This window comes from Rutidosis leptorrhynchoides, chromosome 2 (assembly GCF_046630445.1).
Source record: "Rutidosis leptorrhynchoides isolate AG116_Rl617_1_P2 chromosome 2, CSIRO_AGI_Rlap_v1, whole genome shotgun sequence".
In the NCBI taxonomy this organism is placed as follows: domain Eukaryota; kingdom Viridiplantae; phylum Streptophyta; class Magnoliopsida; order Asterales; family Asteraceae; genus Rutidosis; species Rutidosis leptorrhynchoides.
Window position 1 is genome coordinate 575437077 of NC_092334.1, and position 26048 is coordinate 575463124.

At 32.9% G+C, this 26048-nt stretch overlaps 1 protein-coding gene across 1 annotated transcript; it reads right to left on the reverse strand.

Annotated features, from left to right (window-relative positions):
* Positions 1-746: 746 nt before the first annotated feature.
* Positions 747-15878, reverse strand: LOC139889839 (uncharacterized). The gene is made up of 9 exons (XM_071872761.1): positions 15795-15878; positions 15690-15741; positions 5922-6063; positions 5388-5639; positions 5101-5240; positions 4612-4935; positions 3910-4233; positions 3654-3795; positions 747-885 (listed from the first exon to the last, which is right to left on the reverse strand). The coding sequence occupies exons 1-9, from the start codon at positions 15876-15878 to the stop codon at positions 747-749; spliced, it is 1599 nt and encodes a 532-aa protein (XP_071728862.1).
* Between the last annotated feature and the right edge of the window lie 10170 nt (positions 15879-26048).

Here is a 26048-nt window from a genome sequence, read left to right on the forward strand (position 1 = left end):
AAAACTCTTGATCAAATCACAGAGTTGTTCTGCACTCCACCCGACTTTTACGGGGTGCGGATTGATGGTTTATCAGGATACACTTATGCTTCAGCTGCTGCTACTCTGGACCAGCGCCGACAGATGAAGTTAGCAATCCCCAGCGAGCTTCGCCGTGAATTCTCCAAGCTCTTTGCGCTGGATGCGCATAACAGTTTTGTTCAAAATTTTTACATGTGCTTCAATTCTGCATATGATATGATGTGCCGTCAAGAACAGTTTTTCAACGTTCTTGAAGCTGAAAAAGCAAAATATCACACTGAGAAGGCCAAAGCTGCAGTCAGCGAGAAACGTTGTGTTGACTTCTCCTATGAACTCACCGCAGCAAAAACCACCGTTGATGAGCTGAAACAACAGGTTTCTACTGCGACTGAGAAAGAAATCAACTTTCAAGCCACCATCAAATCGTTGTCAGAGGATGTGGCGAAGCTTACAGCAGAGCGGGACAACGCTCTAGCTTCTAAAGCTTCTGCGGAGCTTGAGTTCACCAAGCTCTGCCAACATCTCCCCGAATTGGCTAGGAAAATACTCAATTCCAAGCCTGTTTCCACGAATTTTTCTACATTCGCTGCCGCATTAAGACTACGTGAAAGGGTAGAGTTTATGGATGAAATTGCCATCAACTGCCCACTGCCAGATCCACTACCATCTGCCATTGCTGATCGCCTTTGCTCTTTAGAATAGGCAAAATCAGCATACGCAGTTGCTCAGCAGGGCATAGCCAAAATTCCCCTTCCTAAAATAACCGCAATAAGCGAGCGAGAGGATGTCACTGCAGATGACATCATCAAACTTGACTTAACCAAGGAGTAGAAACTCGCCTTGTATAACAGCACGCAGCTGCCTCTGCGTTATTATTAATAAAATTTCATTGTTTCTTATATTTGCAAGTACTTTTATTTATATAGCGCTTTCATTATCAGATATTCATAACACGGACTTGTCCTTTGCAATTTCCAACTTTTATTATTGTGCACATAATAAATGCGTACTGTTGCGAAACAATCTGTATGCGTATATATTTATATGTTACGAATCTTCTAAGTCTGCCGAAACGATCCTTAGGCAATTAATTAACATTGCGAAGCATCTAAGCATTGGTAAAATTAAATAATTAGGATATAAAATTCCTTTCGCAATAATTTGCATGCAAAAGTGGGCAATTGCATCACTTTGTTATCGAAACACTGCGAAATACTACAACATTATGAAACAAAGTATAAAACATTTCATAATCATTCGCATTTCACAGATAAACTCTTCGCATACTTTTGCAAGTGTCTATTTTTTTAAAATTCCTATAAGCGTGATCAAGACTTGCAAACATTAAAAATAAGAACTGATGTGCGTAGAGGTGTATACGAAATAGTTATATTTTTATTACAAAATACGATACAAATTTCACAAGTTTTATTATTTATTTACGAATGGAATATACCTAAACCTTGCTACAACACTATAGGCAGTGTACCTAATCATAGAGTAGTGTAGTTTTTAGTAATTCCGGTTCGTTCCAAAGGGAGCTAGTAAATACGTACTATATTTCTAACCACTATATTTGTATAAAATATATATAATTATATAAGTAGTAATATTATAAAAGGGGGATTTTACCGTTTAATGACCGGTTTGTCTATTTTAAATAAAGCGTAAAGATAAATGACGATAATTAAAATGCGTAAAATAAATAACAATATTTAAAATGATAATAAATAAATGACTGTAAATAAAAGTACGATGAGATATAAAATAAAACAATTATGCTTATTTAAACTTCCGTAACCATGATGTTTGACGTTTTGATTATAATTAATTGTTACCCGAGTTAATTGTCCTTTGTCATGGTTTATTTGATACCTATATGGTTTTTGTCCATAATAGTCCATCGATCATAATTATAAAATGCTCGTCAAATTAACCTTATTTCCGAAGTCAAATATTCCATCTAATTAGGGATTAAAACTGTAACAAGGTTTTAATACTTTGTTTAATGATTACACCAGGTTATCGACTGCGTTTAATCCAAGGTTTTAATACTTTGTTAACAATTACACCAATTATCCTTGTATGTAATCCACCCCTGTTTTAATGAGATATGAATATTAATTTACCCACTTGATAAGAATGAATAATCAATTACCCAACTCAAATAATTAATTAAATGATCGTAAAATATGTCGTATAAATGTCACTAAATAGGACATACATAATCATTTTAATAATTATTAGATTAACTAATTTGAAGATAGGTTCGACAGGTTCCAATGAGTTGTCATTCGATTAGACAATACCCCCTATCTATTAATAGTCAATAGTCCAATGTCCACAAGTGTCGGTCTTTTGTCCAAACCTTAATTATGGTACAAAATCCAATAACCCAATCTTAATTTTTAGTCTAACATCACGATTACTTCGGCTCAAATAAGCATAATAATAACTTAGTTATGAGACATTAATTTAAAAAGGAAGAACATAGCTTACAGTGATTATTTATCGCGTAGCGTTACCCGGACAGAGTTTCGACTTACAAACTTACAACATTAGCTACCATAACCTTATTATTATTAATTTAAATTAAAATTATAATTAAAATATAAATATAAATATAAATTGAGAGATGAGAGAAAGAAAATAGAAAAAGATGTAATTAAAACGTCGAGCAAACTGCCTTTTTATAATACTTGACCTGCTACAGTAACTCATGCGATCGCATGGGGTTTTAGTGCAAATCTCATGCACTCGCAGGGGTTTTATGCCTATTTCTCATGCGATCGCATGGCCGTCAGATCAAGCTCACATATTTTTTGTTTTCTTGCTTGTCGACATATTATTATTATTATTATTATTATATATATATATATATATATATATATATATATATATATAAAATATATATATGTAATTTATATTAATTATATATATATATATATTATATTATATTCTTATGCATAGTTGACTTGTAATTTTCGCTCCATTATCTCGTACATTTACGCCCGGTTTATGTCTCGGTTCCGGTTTCTCGAACGTTCTTTCGTACGCGTAGATATCTTGTATTTTGCGTTCCACGGCTTGTACTCTTGTAATTTTTAGACGTTTCTCATCAATAAATGGAACTACTTGGATTGTATCTTGTACATTTGAGCTTTTTGGTCATTTGCGTCTTCAAATCGTCGTTTTCTTCTTTTGTCTTTGCACTTATTTATTTAAACGAATATTACATAAAAATAGAACAATAGTAACTAAAAGCTTTACATATTGGAAGGATATTGTGCCTAAATATATGTTCATTTGGAGCACTATCAAGAACACATAAGAAGAAAATCAGCCATAAGCCGTGAAGCCAACTTCGCACTTTACACATATGCACTTTATAACTTTTACAAAGTTATGCATAATATCGCTTTAATAAAACGGCATGCCACGCATTAGGTAAAGTTCGCCCTTCCATATCCGCGAGCTTATATGAACCTGCTGCATTAATTGCCACAATTTGATAAGGGTCTTCCCAATTAGGACCCAATTTGCCAAGCTTTTCTGCTCTGCTTGCTTCATTATTTCGCAGTACCCATTCGCCTATATCAAAAGACAAAGCACGTACTCTTTTATTATAATACTTAGCAATTTGCTGTTTATTATTTGCTTCTGTGATAGTAGCCATTAACCTCCGCTCTTCAATGAAATTCAGATTTTCGCTCAACGCAGCATCATTTGCTTCTTCCTCAAAGTTAGCAATTCTATGCGTTGGTACCAGAATTTCTGCGGGGATTACTGCCTCAGAGCCATATACCAAACTAAAAGGTATTTCTCTTGTGCTCTTCTTAAAATTTGTGCGATGTGCCCACAACACATTGGGTAGTTCATCTACCCAACCAGTTCGCTTCTCGCATAACCACTTTTTAATACCGCTTACTATGTCGCGGTTGGTTACTTCGCATAAACCATTAGCCGGTGGATGCGCCACTGATGTAAACTTTTGTATTATATGCAAATCAATGCACCATGTCTTAAAAGGATCTTTCGCTATTTGTGCACCATTATTGCTGACCAACTCTCGCGGAATGCCAAATCTGCAGACAATGCACTCCCACACAAAATTTTGCACTTGCACCCCAGTGATAGTGCGAACCGCCTTAGCTTCAACCCATTTAGTAAAATAATCAACTACCACAATCAAGAACTTAACATTGCCAGGCCCTGCAGGAAATGGCCCCACAATATCAATAGCCCATTTGTGAAATGGCCATGACGAATTAACAGGAATCATATCATGCCTTGGCATTCGATTCTGCGGAGCATGCCTTTGGCAACTTTTACAGCGTTTAACAATTTTCGCCACATCGCGGTATAGGGATGGCCAATGGTAACCCATCCGCATAATTTTCGCTGCAATAGTTTTGTAGCCTGAATGTAGTGCGCAAGTGCCGTTATGCACTTCTTCCACTATCATTTCTGCTTCAATTGGTCCAACACATCACATCATTGGTCCGCAGTACGATTTGCGGTATAGAATATCATTTTTAATGATATACATTGGTGCCCGCTCTCTTACTAAACGAGCTTCGCGGCTATCACTTGGCAAAGTATCATTGCGGATATACTGCAGGATTGGCTCCATCCAATTTGGTTGTTCCTCTTCAACAGATGCAACCATTAAGTCATTATCTATTGACTTGATTGGCAATTCCTCAACCCACACTTGTTTTTGAAAGTGCGAAAACGTTAGAGCGGCCAACTTACTCAAAGCATCCGCCTTCTTATTTTGACTTCTTGGCACTTGCGAAAGTTCAAAATGTTCAAACCGCTCTGTCGATTCTCGTAACAACTGCAAGTATTTCTGCATAGAAGAATCATGTGCATCAAAAGAACCATTAAACTGATTTGCTACTAACTGCGAATCTGTAAATGCTCGCAACTTAGTAATATTCATTTTTCGCGCAATATTTAAACCAGCAAGTATTGCTTCATACTTTGCTTCATTATTTGTCACATCAAAATTAAAACGCAATGCGTATGTATGCTCTTCACCACTCGGACTTGCCAAAACTAAACCCGCACATGCACCTTCCGCGCATGAAGCACCGTCAGTAAACCAATCCCAAGTTTTACCAAGTACCGGTTTTAACGTGGTTCGCTCATTGATCACCTCCAACTCTCCAGACATTTCAGCGAGATAATCCGCCATAACCTGACCTTTTACAGTACTACGCGGAAGGTAAGATATTTGATAAGCACCTAACTCTACTGTCCACAATACGAGTCTACCAGATATCTCTAGTTATGTTAAGACTTGCTTGATCGGCATATTAGTTATAAGATGCACTGGATGCCCTTGAAAATATCTTCTTAACCTTCGCGATGTTAAAATAAGCGCATACACAATCTTTTCAATCGACGCATAGTTTATTTCACTTCCTGTAAGAGCTTTATTAACAAAATACACCGGCTTTTGTATTTTATTCCTTTCCGCGATCAAAACTGAACTAAAAGCTTCATTTGCCACTGATAAATAAAGATAAAGAATTTCGTCATCAACTGGCGCTATTAGCGTAGGCAAAGTTTTCAACAACTTTTTCATCTCTTGAAACGCGGTTTCTTCTTCGCTGTACCAAACAAAACTCTTTTACTTCAAGCAACCTTTAAGAGTTTTGAAAAATGGCAACTGCCTTTCAGCAGCTTTAGACAAAAAACTCGTTAACGCGGCCAGTTTTCCTATCAAACTTTGCACCTCTTTAACCGTTCTTGGCGCGGTCATGTTTTCTATAGCCGCGATCTTTTTTGGATTAGCTTGAATACCTTGTTCTGTAACAAGATATCCCAAAAATTTTCCTTCAGTTTAGCCAAAATTGCATTTTAGCGGATTAAGCTTCATGTTTATTCTTCACAGTGTGTCAAATGTTTCGCGCATATCGTCAATAATTCGCTCTTGCGTTGTGCTTTTGATCACTAAATCATCTACATAAGCCTCAAGATTACGCCCTATTTGTTTATCAAATGCAGTATCGATCAATCGTTGATATGTCGCACCTGCATTGATTAAACCAAAAGGCATCATTATATAGGAATATATGCCTTTCTCGGTATGAAATGTGGTTTTATCTGCGTCCTCTTGAGCCATTGGAATCTGATGATAACCTCTTGCCGCATCCAAAAAACATTTATATGGAAAAGCATGCAAAGATTCCACCTTTAAATCAATTTCTAGAAGCGGGTAGTTATCCTTAGGGCACGTTTTATTCAAATCTTTGTAATCAATGCACATTCTCCAAGAACCATCAGGTTTTTTCACCAAAACTGGATTCGCAATCCATGATTGGTATTGAACTTCGCGTAAAATTCCAGCTCGCACCAATTTTGTTACCTCTTCGCACAACCATTTTACACGATCTGGGGCCATATGTGACGATCGCTCCAAATCCATATGGACGAACACATCATTCATCGATTTCATTGCGAGGTATTTGACCTCTATATGATACGTTTTTTAAATATTGCATTCTTTTGAAAAGGCACACCATAAATGAATATTTAAATCAAAGGTTTTCGACATCTGATGATTTCTACATATAGACAATCACCGTAATATAATAGTTTACAATAGTACTTTCGTTGACAATGCAGTCAAAATAAGATACATGGTGATGATTTGGTGAATGCAACGTTTCCTTGAAAAATATGCCATGTAAGACTCCATGCACATAGCTTGTCTAACGTATAAGCAAACAGCGGAAGACTTCTAGGGAACCTGAGAATAAACATGCTAACAAGTGTCAACACAAAGGTTGGTGAGTTCATAATTTTAATGTCTTGCATAATCTGTACATAAAGGTGGATCACAAGATTTCAGTTGTTTCATCTAGAAACGTTTATCAAAATATTCTACGAAATTGAGCACCCTGGTAACTAAACTTAACGTATATATAATTTATACCCTTTGTATAATCATCTTAATAATACACGCAAACCAACGTATACGCTTCTCAAATAGAATACGTCCGTTAAAAGGCTAGTGCTCTAGCTCGAATGGGGATATCGAGCCCTATGGATCCATATACTACTACTCGCGCCCACCAGTTCTTATAACTGGCAGTTACTAGTTACCAAAGCTAAGGGATTTTCGGTTCAAACTCAGTGTAGAATTAAGTATGTACTTGTATCCATTGCGTTTAAAATAAATTGCATGTATTCTCAGCCCAAAATATTTAAAGCATTTAAAAAGGGATCTATAAACTCACCTTAGCAGCACATAAAGTCGTTCACTGAAATGTGACCAAAACTTGGAATACCAAATAACCATAGATCTCAACCTAGAGAACATATGTTGGTCAATAATTGTCTATCAAGCTAGGTCTGGTCATAGTGTATCACAATCCTAATGCTCGAGATCGACATACAAAAGTTATCAAAAGTCATTTCAAAAAGTCAATCTAACTCAATACAATAGTTGAATGATCATGGCAATTGAAAAATTTTAACATTTCACATAGTTTCCTAATTTTTGTAAAATTAAACTATAGTTTTTATAAGGCTTTAAAATATGATAAAACAATCAATTTTGACAATTGTTCAACAAAACGAGACGTGCCTTATATAATAATTCATTTACTCCGCTGGTAATATTTAAAAATTCAATTTATCAATCTTATAAACAAGTTGTTTAAAGATTAATTGCAGATTCAAAAGCCATTTCAATTAACGTCAAGCATAATTCAGTTGGTCATATCTTTTAATTCGTTCATCGAAATCATACGATAGCTAAATGAAAAATTATTGATTTTTCGCCAGCTTTCCAAAAACATGCATATCATATACCTTTTATTAGTAATATATGTATTTAATTCGTGATTCATCATAAACTGTTTAACGACAAAATTTAGTATACTAGTATGCATAAACATATATACTCGAGCACTAGACATGTATACACTATTAATATATAAAAGATAAGATATGAATGCTCACGTATCAATATTGTGATTCAATATTGCAGGAAAGTACGTAGATGCAACGGAGATGATAAACACTAGGTTAGACTTGCGAATAATACCCATGAACATTACCCATAATCTCCATAGCTATAACCCATAGTTTCCTTAGCTCTATCCCGCTCGAAAAGCTTGTTTTGAAAATAACTTGCTCATGACCTCGTCGTAGTATTTTATGTATAATAATACTAATAATAATACTCCTAATTATAAGATTAATAATAACAATAATAATAATAATAATAATAATAATAATAATAATAATAATAATAATAATAATAATAATACTAATAATAATAATAATAATAATAATAATAATAATAATAATAATAATAATAATAATAATAATAAATATAGAGAGCAGAGATTGAGATATATGTGTGTGTGTGTCGAACAAACTGGCCAATTTATGGAATGTTTCTGAATCCTGACTGCCATGCGATCACATGGGTTTTATGCCTATTTCTCATGCGATCGTATGGCCCCAAAATCCAGCTCACAATTTTTTGTTTTTTTGTTTGTCGACATATTTTTATAATATATATATATAATTTATAATAATTAATTATATATTATATTATATTCACGTGCATATGGTCCGATGACTCATACGTTCACGCTCGACTAATGTCTCAGTTCCGGTTTCTCGATTGCATTTTCGTATGCTTAGAAAACTTGTACTTTACGTTTCGTGATTCGTACCTTTGTCAAAATATAATCTTAAATTATCAATGAACTATATTACTCAAAGTATAACTTATACATTTTAGTAATTTGGTCATTTTCTTCTATAAATCAACTCATCGTTGTTTATTAAAATATATTTAATAATATCAAAACGTTTTATATCTAATTCAATTCTACGCATTATCACATTGTAAAATATATATTTCCGTTTAAAAAAATATAAATTTATATATAATATTTATTTATCAAACGGAACAATAAATGGGTGTTACTATTGTTTACAAAAATAATTTCGAACCTTAATATATATATATATATATATATATATATATATATATATATATATATATATATATATATATATATATATATATATATATATATATATAAATACTTTTCTATACACGTTGCAAGTTATTTATATATCAAATACAGTAAAAAAGGATAGATTTCTTAAATCAAGGTGGACCTCTCAACAAAGATTTATCACAATACTTACGGGATTTATAATTGTTGAAATATCTGTTAATCCAATCGTTGGTATTATCTTCTAATTCCGTAGATGAATATATTAAGCATATATTAAGACAATTACGTTTAATCTAAAATATTATACATTTAATACTTTGTTAACGTTTTCAAGTTATAATATATATATATACATATATATATTCATATCCATTTATATATTTGTTCGTGAATCGTCGAGCATAGTCAAAAGGGTAATTGAATGTATGAACATAGTTTCAAAATTTTCGAGACTCAACATTACAAACTTTGCTTATTATGTCGGAATCATATAAAGATTAAGTTTAAATTTGGTCGAAAATTTCTGGGTTGTCACAGTACCTACCCGTTAAATAAATTTCGTCCCGAAATTTAATTGGGAAGGTCATGGCTGACAATAAGTATGTTTTCATGACGCATACGAGCTAAAAATTAGAGTTTTATCATCATCAAGTAATATAGAATAAACAATTTGATTACGCGAAGAGTATAAGTGAAACTATCACAAACGAGTGAAATGAATAAATGTAGATTCGTCATATATTTTGACGTAGATAGGATTGATTTCCGGATTTCAAGGGATTTAGAGAAAATTTTCGTAATAAGATTTGATTATTCGATAATTAAGGAAATTAGGATCTTCTTTGATTAAATGCGATAACCTGTTTTGATTGCTCTGTCGGATATGTCACTATAAATCCATTCTCTTCGTTTTCTTATTTCCAAAACTCACACCCTCTATTCTTTCTCCTTTAATTCATACTTTGAATCATTCGTCAATATGCTACATCCAGTTCTGATCCTTGATATACTCCTAACTTTCATATCTGTCATTCTTCTCTTTCATCTACCACCGGAGGATTTTATTTATTTTTATTATTACCATGGGGTTATAGTAATTTTAATTCTCTCGTGCCTTTACGTGGCAATACGTATTGATATGCACGGTTTGTAATTTATGTGTTGTTGTCGAGCTTTATACTTTCTTTTATATCCAAGAGTTTCATACTTTTGTCTCCTCTTCCCGACTTCAAGTCAACCGAATAATGGTCTAGAATTCGTAGGTATGGATTTTGAAATGAAGATAGTTAATGTTCTAAGAAGGAAATTGTAATGGCACGATTTTGATTTGTCAAATTACCAGAATATCCGGAAAAGACCGAATCATCAAGAAAATATTTTCTTGATATTCTTAGAGGTTAAATAGAATACCAGAGTCGTGTAACATGGCACATGATGATGGTATGGTCTGTGAATCATCATGTCCCATTTAGAAACTCAGCATGACTTACTGTAATATAATCACGTTGATCAAGTGTCATTATATTATACTAACTCATGCTTCAATTCCCAACACTACTTCAAAAACATTCATATTTTAAACTTGAAGGTTTCAGAATTTAGAAACTAAAATAGTTTCTTTTATGATATAATACAGATGGTGCAAAGAGATAAATTATTTCAGATAAGAATAATTATGGAAATATCTTCAGAAATATGGAGGATATTTATAATGAAAGATACGATGATATCTTAAAATTTCTAATATCAGAGGATGATGAAGAATATTGTCCGCAAGGGTTTAGAGTCAGGAGCAAGGTATTCGTTAATGACTTTAGCAGATACTGAATCATTTAGATTCTTTGAAGGTAGGTTTAGTCTTTGTGATTTGTCCACAGCCTCCTTCATACTTTGCTCAATTCGTTTTCCAGTTCCAAACCTTCTCTTTTTCTGAGCTTTGCCAACACACTATTCTTTATCATCAAACTTTTTACTGTTAAGGTCGTTTATAGTTTTTGCTGCTTCATCAGCATCTTTCGAAATTTCGAGAACTAGTTCGCAGTTTAGGGTGTTTTTCAGAAACTTCACATTCGAAGTGTGTAAGTCTAGGAGATAGACGTTATATGTATATATATAACTGTCGGCGTAAAATTGCTACGAAATTCAAAATACTGATTGTTAATTCCCAGTAGTTGGTATGACAATTATTGTTACAAGTTGTAGATGAGTACTTGATAGAGTTTCAATGAATAAGTATCGTGATTTTTCGGAGAGGCTTAAAGATCAATGAAGTTGTTGATAAGTTTACTACTAATGTGGCGAGATATGAAAGATTCCCCGGTAACAATAATGAAGGGGTAATTGTTATAATAAGGCTTATCGAATGAACAATTGAAGTTGATTTGCTGGAGCTGTGACAAAACTGTCTACTTTAAAAAGGGATTGAAAAGTTATTTTTGCTAATAAATGCCAAAGGGTCTGACACGGATACGTTTTAAACTATGACTTTGATTTCGAGGGTTTTTCAGGTGCATGACCGTGGGTAACATGTGGTTGGATCATCATCTCAATTGTTCATTATTTGAAGTGTCTTCAGGAATTTCGAAGGGTTTGAACACCGATCGTAATCGTTAATATTCATATGATGTTCTAGGATTTTGAATGATACAAATACTTTTCTGGGTTCTATGAATAGAAATGATGTTCTAGCACAGTTTTGAAGTCAAAGTATAGCTTCGAAAGATGTAGGAATCTAAGAATGATGTCTTTTTTTAGATCTTGACTTGAATTTTGATTTATCAAAATCAAAATATGTAATCAAATTTGGATGAGGATGGTTGTTTTGATTTTTATAAAAGAATATATATTGTTGATATCGCATATTTCATACGCGTTTCCCTTAGCGATATCAGGCACATTTTGGTCCTTTTGGATACGATTTGGTGTTATTTCGATGAATGTTGTGAAAGTTCAAGTTCCAAGACCAAGAAGGTTTAATTTGAAGTTATTTGATGGTTTTGGTGATTTTCTATGTAAACGAGTGAAAGAGTTTGGTTCGATTCGAGTTTTGACGAATATTAGTGAGTTTTCAGCTCAGATTCAGCAAAAGAGGCCTGGAGCGCCGCTCAGAAATGTGGAGCGCCGCTCCAGTAGGCTAGAAATTCAGTTCGACAGTTTACAGGTGGCCAGAAATCAAAGTTATAGCAAATGGCGCGCCGCGCCACTATTGGAGCGCCGCTCCAATTTCAGCCGGATTCAGAATGGACCTATTTAAAGCCCGAAAATTTACCCTAATGAATCACTTTTGCATCCAGATGAATTCCAGCAGCTTTTTGACGAAAAAGGGTGTTTTTTGGGGAACCCCAAGATCATTCTAAGACATCAATCATTCCGGAAACGCGTCTCGATCCGTTCATCATTCAAGAACACAATTTTCATTAGGTTTAATTCTTATCTTCATAATGAATACTCTTAATTGTTTATTTGTGATTTTGGTTTTAGCCATGGTTGGCTAAGCACTTTAATGTTTGTCTAGATTGAATATTCGTATGTGTTTGGATGATACTTTAATGTTTTATTGATTAATGCATGATAATTATGAGTTTTGATTAAGAACCATTCTTGTGGGTGTTGATTATTGTTACTAGGTTGATTAGTGATCTTTTTTGAACAAAGGGAACCCTGTTTCAATTTAGTACACTAGTTTTCAATTGATTTGTCTTAACCAATTGGGTGCTTACTGGACCAAGGGGGTAAACCGGGTAACATAGATTAAACAAAATAGGAGTGAATTGTGTGGAGCGAACGCGTAACCAATTAAATCTTAATCTTATAATTAGTTAATTACTAAGTCACAAACGAAAGAGGTCTTTGGTGAAAGGGAACCCCAAGCCAATAAATCCAAGTTTGACGTATTTGCTAAAAGAGAACTCTGGGTAAACTGACTCTGTAGTTGCATGTATTGATAAATTGAACTAGTGCTTAATAACAAATCATCCGACACTGCGAATAGGAGATCTAGGCGAACATTCTTTTATCCATTGAATTCAAATATCTTTACTTTTCGTTGAGTCAGCATTTATTTTTATAAATTTAAAAACACAAAAATATTGTCTTTTACTTTTAATCAATCTTTGATTTGGCTAATCGTTAAATAGCCACAAAACAAACTATCTCGTACTTTCGATTTTCATATATTAACTTAGTTTATTTTATTAGTTACAATCTTAATTCTCACGTTTAAACTGTCCTTGGAATGATTTTGGAATTACCAACTTTATACTATTACACGATCGGGTACACTGCCCGTTAGTGTATAGTAATCTTTTAACCGGAATTTTCCATTGATAAATAATATACTAGATTTCACACATCAAGTTTTTGGCGCCGCTGCCGGGGACAGTTGTGTCAGAAATTAAGATTGTTATCTAATTGTTCTTAGTTTAGTTTTAGTTATAGTTTATTATTTCTTTGAGTATATTCTCAGTTGAATCGGTGCGTTTAATCAGTTGTTAGTTGTGATTTCACAGATAACAGGTAGCGCATGCCACATACGTGTTCATCTAATTCTCCGATTCTTCAATCATTTGCAGAACCCGAAAGAGAGTTATTCAGAGCGTTAAGTCAAGAGCAACAGTCTACAGTGGATTCATCTTTTTCTTCGAGTGCTAATATCATTAATTTGGGTAGTATTTCTGAGACTGTGGTGCCCGACACACCACCTGAAATCAGAGAAGAAGAAGAATCTTACATTTCATTAGATCTTTTCAAGCCTGAAGATATGGCTGACCAAGCTGATCAATCGAATCGTCCTCAAACTATGGCAGAAAAGTTGAAGGCCACACGAGGGGGCCAAGGCAATTCGATTACTCAACCGAACATCACTCAGCCTTTTCAAATCACAGGGCCGATCCTGAGTTTGATTTCTTCTGACTGCCAATTTCATGGCAAGGATAGTGAGGATGCTAACGAGCATCTTCGTATTTTCAATGATGTGTGCAACTTGTTCAAACTGCATGAGGTTGCAGACACTTCGATCAAGACAAGGCTTTTTCCCTGGACTCTTATGTAACGACCAGGAAAATTTTGACTAATTTTAAACCAAACTCTCGATACGATATAGTATTCCTGACACAATAAGCGAAGTCTGTAAGGTTGAGTCTCAAAAATTTTGAACTGTTTCATATATTCAATTGACTTTCGACCGTTCTCGATGATTCACGAACCACTATTTGTAAATAGTTACATATATATTTTAATATATATCTATATATGATAATATATATATAAATATGTATATGAATATTACTTGTAAATATTTAAAATTGTATTAAATCTATTTGATTAAAAATATATAATATATTTATGTAGTAAAACTTGCTATTAAAAAAAAACTGTTTATATATATAGAGAGAGTATATCAAATATAAATGATTTCGAACTTAATTTGTAAAAGTTTGTATTACTCGGTTGATATTTCATTAGCATTCATATATATTTAACATGAGTTTATGAAAGATTAAAAATAAAAGTTGGAGTGTAAATTGATTACGAAGATTCTAGATTTGTTAAAAATATTTTTATCCTTTTAGTTTAAATTTTAGTACTCCGTACATATTAAATTGATACATAAAATAAATAATTACCGAACCTTTTTAACCAGGATTCAAACAGGTAATGAGTGAAATAATTAAATATAGTCAATCCAAAAATTTGGGATTTTCAGGAACACTTTTATACGTCAATTGTTTAGCAACGGACACGATATAGCCATTCGTGATAAACTGTGCCCACAATAATTCATTTAGAAGGCGGCTAAATTGTTTTCACACGTTTAATTGATGAATGTTATTATTATAATATATATTATATTATTTGCACCACTTGTCTATATATATATATATATATATATATACTTTTCACATATGCAAAGGAATGCATCAACCATCACCTGTACATAACTAGACATATACATATATATAAAATTTTGGGTAGTTGTGGAGACAAGTTTTCACATGTACACAGTTTTATTTTCTTTTCTTCTTGTTGGTCTTGATTTGAGTTACATATATCGCCAAACGAATCCATGCTTAAATTCACGTTCTTGTTTAATGTCAATCAAACCAAACCATCTTCTTGTTGAACCATTCCCAACTGTTTTGCTCCTGTTTTCTGAGTCGAGTGAACACCAAACCCACCTGTTCACTTGAGCTTGTTTGATTACAAACCGAACACTTTCCGATCGAGCTTGTTGATGATGGTAGAACAGCTATGGCTTGCTGCCATCGATCTTCGTGGAACCACCACAACTCCATCATCATAAACTTACTATTGTTTCATGTCTTGTTTATGGATCGATAAAGTCCAACTTTGTTTCTTGTTTCCTCATAAGCTCGAACCCAAAAACATTATCATTCTGTTTCCACATTTTTTTTTGACACCACCAACATATCATTAATTGGTTACTACTATTTTGTCTACAGTTTCGATTACATACAACCATCACTTGAACCGCCACCCTTGTCATCTCTATCTCTCACTATCTCTCTCCTATCTTTATCCGAAAACAACCCCACGAAACCACCATTTATTTTAATCCTAGTTTCGATTACCACAAACCTTCGATGATTTCTTTTATTTTAGTTTTTGTTTGGAACTAAAATCATCTCTAGATCACCACTATCTTCAACGGACCATAACCTCCACCACCGTCATGATCACAAGGTTGCTGCACCTTCTCACGTTTCTGTTAAATTTGAACCAATCGTCATCAACTTATAATTAACTCATCATTTTCACAACACTTTCTTCTTCATGATCACAACCATCACCTTCTACTACCACGAACATACCACCATAAACCATTGTCACTACTGCAGTCATTTTTCTACTGTTTTAGGCCAAACGTTCCATACAAACCCTCATTGCTACTTGATATTTCTGTTTTAATCGAACCAAGACTGCTGCAGTAAACTTCCGATTAAGTTCCTGTCATAATGAAGAGGAGAATGGCGAACGAAGTACTGTAGCGAGGATGTGTATGATAACTGATCAAAGGTGAAGGTGTCACGGAGATGAGATGATGATTTATGTCGATGATGATGATAATCATAAGTAAATGATGATGATTTTATGGCCAAAAAATACAATATTAAAAACCCCACTTGCAACATGATTGATTAGTAATTCATTTTATTAATAAAAGAAGAGTGGAGTGGTTATGATAATGACGTGTTCTTGGATCCTAAATCTCACTCACACCATCAAAAATAATTACGCTGCGTATGATCATTTTCTCTAAACCGAAATCCTTTATTAATTGGGCTTTCCCTAAGTTGTATTCTAACTGGGCCGAAGTTTTATTGTTATTGGGCAGAAATATTTCTTAGTTTTGGGCCGGTGTGTTTATGGGCCGAATTCATTTGATGGATTGCTGAAACTCGGATAATTGTGTTTCTAGTAATGAGAGAGATGACTGATTAAAATATGTTATATATAAATGCGAACTAAATATAACAAGACAAACGAGTTGGAGCAATTGGTTGAGGCGTGGGGTGTTGTACAAAAGGTCGCGGGTTCGAGTCCTGGCTCGAGCAGTTTATTTCCTTTTTAGCAATTTAAGGTAGTTTTTGTTAAAATTATTATTATTATTATTAAATTATCAAAATCATTATTATTACTAAAATAAGTATTATTAGTATTAATATCATTATGAATATCATTATTAGTAAAAGTATTATTATTATTATAATTAGTATTACTACTACTATTATTACCATTTTTATTTCAAAAATATTAAATTTATCATTTTTATTATTGTTATCATTATTATCAGTATTAGAAAAATTATCATTTTTATCAAAATTATTATTATTAGTATTATTATTTTTAAACAAATACTATATAAATTCGTCTGATTACAATTATGTGTGTTAATATATATATATATATATATATATATATATATATATATATAAATGATATAGATTCGTGAATTCGAGGTCAAACCTACATTTGTTAAATGACGTCATATGTATTTTTACTACAAAATACATTAGGTGAGTTTCATTACTCCCTTTTTATATATATTTTTGGTCTGAGAATACATGCGCTGTTTTATAAATGTTTTACGAAATAGGCACAAGTACTAAAACTAATTCTATGTGGGTTTAAACCAGAAATATACCCTTAGCTTGGTAACATTAAACTACTTGTCTATGTACGGTAGACGCGAATCCTAAAGATAGATCTATTGGGCCTGACAAACCCCATCCTGACTATGGGATGCTTTAGTACTTCGAGGTTATTTTAAACACACCTAATCTGGTGTACTTCAGAGGGTAAAACATGAATGTTAAGGCTTGTTACCGGGTGCCTACAACTTATAGAATACTTTAATACACTTGAGAGTGTACATATATTTATAAACGGAAATCTTGTGGTCTATTAATATATTGAAATGATTATTATGATAAACCTATGAACTCACCAACCTTTTGGTTGACACTTTTAAGTATGTTTATTCTCAGGTACGAATTAAGTCTTCCGCTGTGCATTTGCTCATTTTAAATACATTATTTGGAGTCGATCATCGCAATGGGACCAGATGTTGGTGACTTTGTCCAGATGGATTAGGACGGGTTTTGACATGTGGTATCAGAGCGGTGGTCTTAGCGAACCAGGTCTTGAATTAGTGAGTCTAACTGATAGTTGTTAGGATGCATTAGCAAGTCTGGACTTCGACCTTAGCTGCATATTATAAGTATTGTTTATCATTCCTAGGGGAAAATTATCTGCTTATCATTCCTAAGTCTAGACACGACTTCCTGCACTTATTTGATAGATAGTGTACATATAAATTCATATCCTAGCGTATCTGCTAATTCATATCTTAGCGTATCTGTTACCGTAGACTTTATCTGATACGTTTCCTTAAATCCCTTCGTAATCTACGGGATCTTCTGTACTATATTCTATGTAATTAGAATATCATCCGACATCCAAAAATCATTTCATATTGAAAAACCCTTTATTCAATCGTACGCAATGAAACTCACCACTAGTTCAAATCCCTCGGATTCCGATATGAAGTCTCACTTAAGCTCCAGAAGCAGCGTCACCAGAATGAATCAATCAATCAGCCATCCCCAATTCATCAGATGGATTCGTAGTTGACTTAATCAATGGAGACGAGAAGAAGGCGATCCTTTCCACCAACCGGATTCACCTCTTGGCGAAAAACCTGAAGCACTTACCGACGAACCAGTTCGAAACACCATCTTCACTCTTATTCCCAGAATATTTCGCAACGATTATATAATATCTCAAATTCTAAACCTTATCTATCCCCTTGTTCAAACCGCCAATCATCCTGGAATAATAGAAGAAGTCAACGAATATCGCGCTCGAGTTATAGCTTTGGAAAATATGGTGCAGAACCTACCAGCTTCAGCAACATCACCGGCACCAACAGTACCACCAGTATCAACAGCTGTACCACCAACAACACAAGCCTTAACATCTCATTCTGTACCTCGAGCATAATTTTCATTTTACGTATCGTTCTACACCGACTATCTTTGTTCTACATATCGTTCTATATCAATTACTTTTGTTCTACATGACGATTATGTAATCTCTAATGTTCTAGAGATTATATATTCTCATTCCAATGATAAATCAAATGAGTTTAATATCTTATTGACTCATTAAATCCATGATTACATCTGAAGAAAATATATATGTATGAATATTTTCATAAAGATTGTAATTAAAAATTCTTTCGTACAAACTGTTAATGGTGAAAATATGTTAACGGGTAGGTAATACCCGAGGAATATTTAGATTTCACATTAATGAGTTGCACTGTACATTCTTCGACTCTGATTCAACAGTCAGTCACTATTCTACTTATATCCATAGATATACGTATCCGTTCATCACAGAATCCATTTTCGTTCAATTTCATATTTGGATTTTGACCTATCAGAATCCAACAAGTGGCATAATGAAGAAAACATCGGACAAAGTAAAATTTGTTAGAAACAAACGAACTAACTAATTGAAATATTGTTAAGAATCCACGCTAACTGTTCCTAGCTAACTGTTCCTAGCTAACTGGTTACATTTTATTTATCGCAATTTAATTATCGCAATTTACATTCTCGCAATTTACATTCTCGCAATTTACATTCTTGCAATTTTATTTATCGTCATTTAATTTCTGTATTTATTTTACGCACTTTAAATAACGGGACACATATACAAGGTTTCGACATATCATATTGACCCATCTATATATTTATCTTGGAACAACCATAGACACTCTATATGCAAATGACGGAGTTAGCTATACAGGGTTGAGGTTGATTCCAAAATATATATATAGTTTGAGTTGTGATCAATACTGAGACCAGTATACGGGTCACGATACGTATTAATTAATTCGAATGTTGTATATTAAACTATATATGAACTATTGGACTATTGGACTACTAACTTTGGAAAATTAAAATGAATTAAAATATTGATTATAATATATGAAACTAAATAATTCTTCAAGTTTGCCACTTGATTTAATCTTAAACCTCATTCGTATCTTGACGATTACAATTTGCGTTCAAACCTTTCATGATTCTTGAAAACATCTCAATCGAGAAGATGAAACAGCCGCACTTCATCTACGGAAGAAAAGATTGATGCATATAGTTATGCACTTGAAAAACCCTCAGAAACTGAGTAAACGTTTAACACGTAGCTGTGCTAATTCCTCTAGTGTCATTATTACTCAAAATAACTTTACAGTTATTCTTCAAAGTAGCAAATTTTGTCACAGCTCCAGCCAGACAACTCCAATTTTTCGTTCGAAACAACCTTATTATAACCTTGTTATATATGCGTGTTCATTTATTGTTACCAGAGAACCTTTTATATTCCATCATATTACCATCAGCGTTTAATCATCTAAAAACAAAATTCTCCTGAAAACACCTCGATTTGATAACCGATGACCCAGATCCGTTAACTTTGAAAATGCTGACGAAGCAGCATGTTGTAGATGGACTTAATGGCCAAAAGTTGACGATAAAGAAGGAAGTGTCAGGAACACTCGATAGAAAATTTGGTACTGAAAAACAGATTGAGCTAACCATAAAGGAAACCAAGGAGAAATACAAGTAACATACCCTAAATTCATAGAACCCAGATAAATCTGGATCCGATGAAATCTTTAGAGAATATCTTGCTCCAAAGTCATATTAAAATCTTGCGAAAAATTTTTCTTCACCAACCTTCGAACTTAGAAATTTCAAAATATCATCATAAATATCTTCGATATTTCTGAGGATATTTTCATAAATACTCTTGTCCGAAATTATCTACCTCTTCGTGTTTTCAGTATTCCATTATATTGGAAACTTCTGTAAAATCTAAATATAAATTATGAATGTATTGTGGAGAAGTGTTGGGAATTTGAGCATGAGTTAGTATAATATAATGACACTTAGCCAACGTGATTATATTACAATAAGTCATGTTGAAAATTCTAATGAAACGTGATGATGATTCACAGAACATAACGTCATCATGTGCCATGTTACATAATTCTTTCATTTTATTTAATTTCTAAGCATATCACAGAAATATTTCCTTTGATATTTCTGTTCTTCCGTAATTCCAACGTTGCTAATAAATCGTGCTATTACATATTCATTCTGAATAGAAGATTTTCTTAAATTCCTTGAATTCCGGGAATCCACCATGACTACGTCAAAAGTTAAAACGAAACTTTTCACTCTTTTGTGATAGCTTCACTCGTACGCTTCACATGATCGAATTGTTTTATCTATATTAATCAATAAAGATAAAACTCTATTTATCAACTCATATTCGTCATAAAAACAATTTTTATTGTTAGCCATGACGACCTCGATCAAATTTCGGGACGAAATTTTTTTAACGGGTAGGTACTGTAACGACCCGGAAAATTTCGACTAATTTTAAACCAAACTCTCGATACGATATAGTATTCCTGACACAATAAGCGAAGTCTGTAAGGTTGAGTCTCAAAAATTTTGAACTGTTTCATATATTCAATTGACTTTCGACCGTTCTCGATGATTCACGAACCACTATTTGTAAATAGTTACATATATATTTAAATATATATCTATATATGATAATATATATATAAATACGTATATGAATATTACTTGTAAATATATAAAATTGTATTAAATCTATTTGATTAAAAATATATAATATATTTATGTAGTAAAACTTGCTATTAAAAAAACTGTTTATATATATAGAGAGAGTATATTAAATATAAATGATTTCGAACTTAATTTGTCAAAGTTTGTATTACTCGGTTGATATTTCATTAGCATTCATATAGATTTAACATGAGTTTATGAAAGATTAAAAATAAAAGTTGGAGTGTAAATTGATTATGAAGATTCTAGATTTGTTAAAAATATTTTTATCCTTTTAGTTTAAATTTTAGTACTCCGTACATATTAAATTGATACATAAAATAAATAATTACCGAACCTTTTTGACCAGGATTCAAACAGGTAATGAGTGAAATAATTAAATATAGTCAATCCAAAAATTTGGGATTTTCAGGAACACTTTTATACGTCAATTGTTTAGCAACGGACACGATATAGCCATCCGTGATAAACTGTGCCCACAATAATTCATTTAGAAGGCGGCTAAATTGTTTTCACACGTTTAATTGATGAATGTTATTATTATAATATATATTATATTATTTGCACCACTTGTCTATATATATATATATATATATATATATATATATATATATATATATATATATATATATATATATATATATATATATATATACTTTTCACATATGCAAAGGAATGCATCAACCATCACCTGTACATAACTAGACATATACATATATATAAAATTTTGGGTAGTTGTGGAGACAAGTTTTCACATGTACATAGTTTTATTTTCTTTTCTTCTTGTTGGTCTTGATTTGAGTTACATATATCGCCAATCGAATCCATGCTTAAATTCACGTTCTTGTTTAATGTCAATCAAACCAAACCATCTTCTTGTTGAACCATTCCCAACTCTTTTGCTCCTGTTTTCTGAGTCGCGTGAACACCAAACCCACCTGTTCACTTGAGCTTGTTTGATTACAAACCGAACACTTTTTGATCGAGCTTGTTGATGATTGTAGAATAGCTATGGCTTGCTGCCATCGATCTTCGTGGAACCACCACAACTCCATCATCATAAACTTACTATTGTTTCATGTCTTGTTTATGGATCAATCAAGTCCAACTTTGTTTCTTGTTTCCTCATAAGCTCGAACTCAAAAACATTATCATTCTGTTTCCATATTTTTTTTTTGACACCACCAGCATATCATTAATTAGTTACTACTATTTTGTCTACAGTTTCGATTACATACAACCATCACTTGAACCGCCACCCTTGTCATCTCTATCTCTCTCTATCTCTCTCCTATCTTTATCCGAAAACAACCCCACGAAACCACCATTTATTTTAATCCTAGTTTCGATTACCACAAACCTTCGATGATTTCTTTTAATTTAGTTTCTGTTTGGAACTAAAATCATCTCTAGATCACCACTATCTTCAACGGACCATAACCTCCACCACCGTCATGATCACAAGGTTGCTGCACCTTCTCACGTTTCTGTTAAATTTGAACCAATCGTCATCAACTTATAATTAACTCATCATTTTCACAACACTTTCTTCTTCATGATCACAACCATCACCTTCTACTACCACGAACATACCACCATAAACCATTGTCGCTGCTGCAGTCATTTTTCTACTGTTTCAGGCCAAACGTTCCATACAAACCCTCATTCCTACTCGATATTTCTGTTTTAATCGAACCAAGACTGCTGCAGTAAACTTTCGATTAAGTTCCTGTCATAATGAAGAGGAGAATGGCGAACGAAGTACTGTAGCGAGGATGTGTATGATAACTGATCAAAGGTGAAGGTGTCACGGAGATGAGATGATGATTTATGTCGATGATGATGATAATCATAAGTAAATGATGATGATTTTATGGCCAACAAATACAATATTAAAAACCCCACTTGCAACATGATTGATTAGTAATTGATTTTATTAATAAAAGAAGAGTGGAGTGGTTATGTTAATGGCGTGTTCTTGGATCCTAAATCTCACTCACACCATCAAAAATAATTACGCTGCGTATGATCATTTTCTCTAAACCGAAATCCTTTATTAATTGGGCTTTCCCTAAGTTGTATTCTAAGAGGGCCGAAGTTTTATTGTTATTGGGCAGAAATATTTCTTAGTTTTGGGCCGGTGTGTTTATGGGCCGAATTCATTTGATGGATTGCTGAAACTCGGATAATTGTGTTTCTAGTAATGAGAGAGATGACTGATTAAAATAAGTTATATATAAATGCGAACTAAATATAACAAGACAAACGAGTTGGAGCAATTGGTTGAGGCGTGGGGTGTTGTACAGAAGGTCGCGGGTTCGAGTCCTGGCTCGAGCAGTTTATTTCCTTTTTAGCAATTTAAGGTAGTTTTTGTTAAAATTATTATTATTATTATTAAATTATCAAAATCATTATTATTACTAAAATAAGTATTATTAGTATTAATATCATTATGAATATCATTATTAGTAAAAGTATTATTATTATTATAATTAGTATTACTACTACTATTATTACCATTTTTATTTCAAAAATATTAAAATTATCATTTTTGTTATTGTTATCATTATTATCAGTATTAGAAAAATTATCATTTTTATCAAAATTATTATTATTAGTATTATTATTTTTAAACAAATACTATATAAATTCGTTTGATTACAATTATGTGTGTTAATATATATATAAATGATATAGGTTTGTGAATTCGAGGTCAAACCTACATTTGTTAAATGACGTCATATGTATTTTTACTACAAAATACATTAGGTGAGTTTCATTACTCCCTTTTTATATATATTTTTGGGCTGAGAATACATGCGCTGTTTTATAAATGTTTTACGAAATAGGCACAAGTACTAAAACTAATTCTATGTGGGTTTAAACCAGAAATATACCCTTAGCTTGGTAACATTAAACTACTTGTCTATGTACGGTAGACGCGAATTCTAAAGATAGATCTATTGGGCCTGACAAACCCCATCCTGACTATGGGATGCTTTAGTACTTCGAGGTTATTTTAAACACACCTGATCTGGTGTACTTCAGAGGGTAAAACATGAACGTTAAGGCTTGTTACCGGGTGCCTACAACTTATAGAATACTTTAATACACTTGCGAGTGTACATATATTTATAAACGGAAATCTTGTGGTCTATTAATATATTGAAATGATTATTATGATAAACCTATGAACTCACCAACCTTTTAGTTGACACTTTTAAGCATGTTTATTCTCAGGTACGAATTAAGTCTTCCGCTGTGCATTTGCTCATTTTAAGGACATTATTTGGAGTCGATCATCGCAATGGGACCAGATGTTGGTGACTTTGTCCAGATGGATTAGGACGGGTTTTGACATCTTAAGGGAGAAGCTAAGAGATGGTTATATAAGCAACCGAAAGGAGCGATTACCTCTTGGGATACGTTGGTAGATAAGTTCTTATCAAAGTTTTTTCCTGCGTCTCGAGCTGCTAGAATTCAAGCAGATATTTCTCAATTCTGACAAAAGAGCAGCGAGACACTATTTGATGCTTGGGACCGTTATTCTAATATGTTACGCTCGTGTCCGCAACACGGGTTGAATGATTTACAAAAGGTCCAGATTTTCTATAAGGGGTGTGACATCCCAACTCGTCAGAGTATTGATCAAGCAGCAGGTGGGAATTTGATGGATAAGACAGAAGAAGAGGCATTAGAGATTATTAAAAAGCAAGCTGCTTACACTCATGAATGGCATCAAGATTGTGACGACCCCGTCAAAACACTTAACGGATCCGTCAGTTGGTCCCACAGCTTGATCGGACTTAAATAAATTAAGTAAACAAAGTTGCATTCTTTTATTTCAAAAGTTTCCCAAAAAGGAAACAAACCAAAATAAGTAGTTTCAAAACAACCAACCATAGTAATAAACCAAAAGTTGACACCAAACCTTGCCAACAAACCCACAAGTTTAAATTATCCAAAAATAGAATGCAAGCTTAAGTTTCATAAATCGTTTCATAAAATCTGCCCAAATGCATGCAGACTCTTCTAAACACAGCGGAAGCATCACAAAACTCAAGTACCTGTGAAAACATGCAAGTAAACTGTCAACACAAAGGTTGAGTGAATTATAGGTTTAAATAATAAGTAAACTTTAGACCACAAGATTTAAAAAAAAATGTTAGAAAACATTAAACATTACTCCATTATCAATGAGCCACCTGGTAACCATGATGTTATAGCTAAGGGGTATAAAATACTATTAAATTTTACAAGGAAATACTATTAAATACGATACAATTTTACACAAGATATTTATTTATTTATTGAATGGATATACTTAAACCTTGCTACAACACTTATAGGCAGTGTACCTAATCGTACAGTAGTGTAGTTTTTAGTAAGTCCGGTTCGTTCCACAGGGAATCTTTTTCACAAAGCTTAACGCTATATTAGTTTAAATTTATAAAAATATAAATATATATATAAGTAATATTATTATTATAAAGGGGGGTTTTTACCGTTTAATGACCGGTTTGTCGATTTTAAAAACTTTAGTTGAAGTTAAAACAAAATGTAAAATATTAAATAAATAAAAGACTTAATTTAAAGCGTAAAGTAAATAACGATAATGAAATTGCGAATAATAAAAGTGCGATAAAATAAACTTGAGATAATTAAAAAGTACGATAATTAAAAGTGCAATTAAATACAATAACAATAAATAAAAATGCGATAATTAGAAGTGCAATTAAATATAAAATAAAGGAAATTAAATATGAAATAAAAGAATTATGCTAATTTAAACTTCCGTAATCATGATGTTTGACGTGTTGATTTTAGTTTTATGCCCATG

What these genes read in the sequence shown, in the direction of transcription:
- LOC139889839 (XM_071872761.1), bottom strand. Translation starts at nt 15,878, where the DNA reads ATGACTGCAGTAGTGACAATGGTTTATGGTGGTATGTTCGTGGTAGTA. An exon ending in TGACGGTGGTGGAGGTTATG is followed by an intron (nt 6,064 to 15,689) that starts GTCCGTTGAAGA and finishes TAATCAATGCAG; the next exon opens with GTGCGACATATCAACGATTG. An exon ending in CTTATTTTAACATCGCGAAG is followed by an intron (nt 5,241 to 5,387) that starts GTTAAGAAGATA and finishes CCTTCCGCGTAG; the next exon opens with TACTGTAAAAGGTCAGGTTA.